Consider the following 5,507-nt stretch of genomic DNA (forward strand, 5'->3'; position numbering starts at 1 on the left):
ACTAGCCAATCAAAATCAAAAAATTTAAAAGATGACATAATTATAAAAAACAAAAAAAAAATGGAAAAGAAAAAAGAAAAAAATACTCTTAATGCACCTAACTAAATGCATTCAAATGTATAAATATTATGTGTATTTATATATCACACTCCATTGACAAACTTATAACTGTCACTCAAGCATTAAAGACAAACCAAATAAAAAGGTAGAGTCAATTAAAAACAGTCTAAAGAAAGCCTCCGAATCCTACAACTTCAGAGCAATTAATATCTCAACAAATTCAAATAAATGATGAATTATAGCATAATAACCTAATGAATAGTTTTGGGGCTGTTTCCAAATAACTTAAAACATCAAAACTTGACATATATAAGATGTATATGGCAATTTGTTTTTGCATATAGTACTAAAATTTCTATGGATCTAAACTTAGCTTTGAAAAATAAAAGAAAATGAAAAATGTATATAACAATTTAATAAAACAATTACATTATGAAAACAAGTGTTGAAGGATAGTTTAATCCCTTCCACTCAAGTTAGAAATTATGTTAGGAGAAAAATTACATAACAAATTATAACCTACATTTATCAATGCTAAATTAATATAGGTCAATAAGCAAATTGAATCATATTGTCTTGCTTTGGGAGAGACTAATAAATTGAGATGTGAAAGTTCATAAATAAATTGCTCACTTACTTACATCTTATTCGAACCCATTTTTACAGAAAAGCTTACTTAAATTATAGCAAGAAACAACTAATGGTAAATATATTATTTACCTATTTATGGGTTAGTTTCAAAGATTTTATTTTAGATAGTTTCCACTGAGAATAAAAAATCACTACACAAATATTTAAAAATATATCCATATACCATTATATTGTGAAAACACTATAATGAGTGTTTTTCATGCCAATTCCCATCATTTCCCTGCTCAAAATATGGGTGTTCTTAACACCCTCGCTACTCGTGCCCTTAGGATTTCTGATAATGAGAGCTTCGATAAGGAGAGATCCCATCTCTTTAATGTCTTTGTGGAGAATGGCTATGGTAGGCGCCTAGGTCAGAAGGCTTTCCTTAAAGCCTCTAAAAATTCGTTAATTAAAAAAGAACCTAAAGAACGCCGATTAGGTGTCCATATTCCCTATGTCCAGGGAAACACGGACAAGATTGTTTGGATCCTTAAGAGGTATGATATTCCCTCAACCTTTAGGCCCCTCAACACCATTAGTAAATCCCTCCAACCGGTGAAAGATCCCATTGACCCTAAGGACATGAAGGGTGTCTACTTGGTCCCTTATTCTTGTGGGACCCCCTATATCGAGGAAACAGGGCGCTCCATCCATCAGAGGATCAGCGAACATGCAATTGACATAAGACATGGGAGAACCAAGTCTTCAGCGTTAGTAGAGCATGCGGAAAAGAGCAAGCATCAGGTTTGTATAGAGGAGGCCAAGGTTATTGCCAAGGTTGCATAGTTCCATCACCGTAAATTTAGGGAAGCTATTGAAATTGAAAAAAGGCCTAACAATCTCAATAGAGATGATGGCTGGAAGATCAGTAGTTGTTGGATCCCTGCCCTTTCTTCCTAGTCTTGCTTTTCCTTCCCCCCCTTTTAACCTTTTCGAGCTTTCGATGTTCCCCTTGGAGCCTTGTCTTTTCCTTCCTCCTTCTCCTTTTGGCTGTGTGGTTTTCTAATGGCACTGTTCCTGACCTTTTTCTTTTTTAATATGTGTCGCTCATTCTATTTATTTTTCCTGATAGATATTAATAAATAAAAACTTAACTAATATTCTTTAATGGTTTATTATTAAATCTATTTTATTAAATAAAACAACCCCAACTGCTCCTCTTTTTTTTCCGTTTTTTTTTTTTTACTCTAGTGCCTTTTTAACTATCTACCCTCTTAGTTAATTAATATATTATATATAAATATATATATATATATATAATTATAATTATAATTTTGTATCCTTTTTTTTTTCTAAACTGTATATTATTCTTTTATATATATATATATATATATATATATAGATATATATTGTAGATAATTTTTTTTTTTCATATATATATATATATTCATAAAATGTATTTTTTTGACTGGATATTATTTTATTCTAATATATTTATTCATTTATTTTTATTTTATTTTATTTTATTTATTTATTTATTTTATTTTATTTTATTTTTATTTATTTATTTTTCTAACTTTTAACTTAACTTCCTATTTTTAAAATATATATATATATATATAATTTATTTTTAATTAGTTAATTATACCTCTATATCTTATTACTTATACGTTCTACTTTAATATTTATATTTTCTATTTATCTAGTTAGTATTTTTAACAATTTATTAACTCAACAACCAATTTAATTAAAATTACTTTATACATATAATTTATATATTTATGTAAAGGTAAGGTCTCTTATTATAACTAACTTATTTTTACTTTATAACTAATTTGTTTGACCCTAGTCCCTAGTCAAATTTAGACGTTGTCCTAGTTAGTCATTGGAGGCTCTGCTCAAACTATTTAACAGGCAAAGATGGATCTGATTTTTCAACTTGTCCTGATGATGAACTACACTAGTAGGTTCGAAACACGTCGACGTAGATTTTCTAAATATGATTTAGGCCGAAATTTCTTCTTATAACTATAATGAAATCTTCAAATTATAATTCAATTAAATATTTGAAAAATATTTTTTTAATAATATTAAAAAATAAATATTTAATTTTCAAAATTAAATATTATAAATTAGAGTAATAAACTAATAATAATAATAAATAAAAATAAAACCTTACATTGTCACATACTAATAAATTTGTATGCTTATTTGTATAAAATAATTAAAGATTAAAAGCTTAAAAACTAAAATGTTAAAAAATACAAGGTAATTAATCTTGTGTGATCACCCAGTCATGTTTAAAATAAAAATAAAAACAATAAAGAGGGATATTGCATATTTTCAAAGGGAGTTGTCTATAATGCGACTTTTTGAGATTCCGGTGACGGAATCCGGCGGAAGAAATTGAGATGAAATCATGATTTGTTGCAGTTAAAATGGTTTTTTAACTGCATATTCGGATTCAGCACCCTGAAAAACCCCTGGGACGCTTTCATTGTGCAGAAACTAGTTATCAAACTTCGATTTCAATAAATTACTGCCGGATTTTCACCGGAAAAAATCCCCGGAAAGGCTTTCAAAAAGTCGCGTTAAAGACTACGTCTTTTCAAAGTAGCTATCTGAGCAGGAGGTGTGACTATTCAAACAGGAATTCATTTTATTCAACGTGATTGCTTTAGATGCAAGCAAGTATTTAAATTAATGGGACGTCGCTACCATGCCCATCTCATTATTGAAACTTTTCAACGTACCAGGATAAGGATCATTATTTGTATATTGAACTATTTCGCTGTACTTTACTTATTTTAAGTTTTGGATATTTTTTAAAATATATATTTTTAATGGAATTTGTTTGAAATTTTGTGGAAATTTGTTTGATTAGCCAATATAAAAGTTGTGAAAAGTTTTTTTTAATAAATGAAATTTATTTGAAAATTCGTCTGAATTAAAAATTTTAATCGGATTTATTTATATATATTTAAAAATTCATTTTACCCAATAAAATTTGGGAAAACATTAAATAATTAGAAAAAGCCAAAAAAAATTGCTTAAATCGTGCGCACTTTCTATAAATCATGAGCGAGAGACCCGGAAGCGGACGCTTCTTTCGCAGCGACTGCGCGAAAATACAGAGGAGAAATGGCGGGGCCATTTGATAAACAAGCGAAGGAGTATTTAGACAGCAGGCCTGGTTATCCCGCATCGTTGTTTTCAATGTTGGCATCTCTAACTGCCAATCACCAGCTGGCTTGGGACGTGGGTGCAGGCAATGGGCAGGCTTCTGTTTCTGTAACCTCTCTTACCCTCTTCTTTCATTTCATTTCATTTCACTCTCTTGCTCTTTTCTTCATATCTAGTAATTGTCAGGTTTCACATGAAATTATGAGATCATTGCCGCCAAAAATAGATTTAATGAAATTATGAGAGCATAGATTGCAGAGCATTACGATCGCGTGATCGCCACAGACATAAGCAAGGAGCAGCTGGATTTGGCGCGCAAGCATCCCAAAGTGACGTATGCTCTCACTCCGCCTGTCATGACGGATGAAGAGCTGTTTTCGATAGTGGGGGAGGAGGGATCGGTGGATCTGGTGGCGGTGGCCGCGGCAGTCCACTGGTTCGACCTCGACACCTTTTACTCTCAAGTCAAACGAGTCCTGCGCAAACCAGAGGGCGTGATAGCGGTGTGGTTTTATGGAACGGGCAGCGTCAGTCCTACTGTCGATACAGTGTGTGCGGAATTCCTGGAGTCAACCATTCCTTACCGGCTACCAAAGATGGGAACAGATATGTTGAAGGATGGACACAGGAAGCTGCCGTTCCCCTTCGCGCCGGTGCTAGAAAATGGTGGGGGCAGCGAAGGTAATCCCTTGGTAAGGGAGACGGAGATAGAGATGTCGTTGGAAAAATTCTTGTTGTGGTACAATTCTTCCCCTACGGTGGTCACAGCAAGAGAGAAGGGCGTCGATCTTCTGAATGAAACGGTCTTGAGAAGGTTCAAAGAGGCGTGGGGTGATGAAAGCAAGATTTACACCTACAAAATGCCACTGTACGTGCTGGTAGGCACTTTGCCCCTTTGAAGCCACATATTAGTGGTCATTTTTGTGTTCGGTTTGTCTCTCCCTTATCAAGTTTGACCTGAGTTTGTCATCTATGGTTGTAGTAGTTGGGATAAAGTTGTCATAGTTTTGTTTCATATCACTACTTTATTTCTGATATGACTGAGTACTTTATCACTACTTTATTTCTGATATGACTTTATTTCTGATACCCTTGTTTTTAATTTTACATTTATATTCTACAATCAAATATTTAAAAAATAGCTCTAATAGAAAACAGATTTAGTTACTATACAATTATTTAAAAATTACTTCTTAAATAATATAAATTACTAATTAAATAATATAAATTACTTCTTAAATAATATAAATTTTATAAATTACAGTTAAGTTAATAATGGACAATGAGTAAATCTAATGCACTAATGTCTTTTATGTCACCAATATTCATTGTAAATATAACAAGTTTCATGTTTTAGTATACTCTGATTTACAATGCCATCATGAAGCATAGGTCAGCCAAATCGAATATTTGTTTACTCCTTGAATGCACGCCTTCTTCCCATTATTTTTATTATTATAGTTTATATTCCTGTTCTGTGTAAATGTATTTGATGTTATGTATTAATGGTAGGACAAGTATCTTTGGAGATGACAATTAAAACCTTAACTACATCAAAACTTGAATACCTTACTATTCACAGATCTATTTGATTATATTGATTTCATAATTTTGATAATTAAAAAAAAAACAAAATAGACTTTTTTCACTTTAATCCGGCAAAATAATTTCAAGAAAGAATACTATTTTTT

General features: G+C 31.5%; 1 protein-coding gene across 1 annotated transcript; it reads left to right on the plus strand.

Moving 5' to 3' along the window:
* Positions 1-3,711: 3,711 nt before the first annotated feature.
* Positions 3,712-4,849, plus strand: LOC149249417 (uncharacterized). The gene is made up of 2 exons (XM_089456244.1): positions 3,712-3,924; positions 4,068-4,849. The coding sequence occupies exons 1-2, from the start codon at positions 3,775-3,777 to the stop codon at positions 4,713-4,715; spliced, it is 798 nt and encodes a 265-aa protein (XP_089312370.1). The 5' UTR covers positions 3,712-3,774; the 3' UTR covers positions 4,716-4,849.
* The last annotated feature ends 658 nt before the right edge of the window (positions 4,850-5,507 follow it).

Source organism: Pinus tabuliformis, chromosome 7 (genome assembly GCF_031772625.1).
Source record: "Pinus tabuliformis cultivar Carrire ecotype Pingquan chromosome 7, CPIR1, whole genome shotgun sequence".
Taxonomy (NCBI): domain Eukaryota; kingdom Viridiplantae; phylum Streptophyta; class Pinopsida; order Pinales; family Pinaceae; genus Pinus; species Pinus tabuliformis.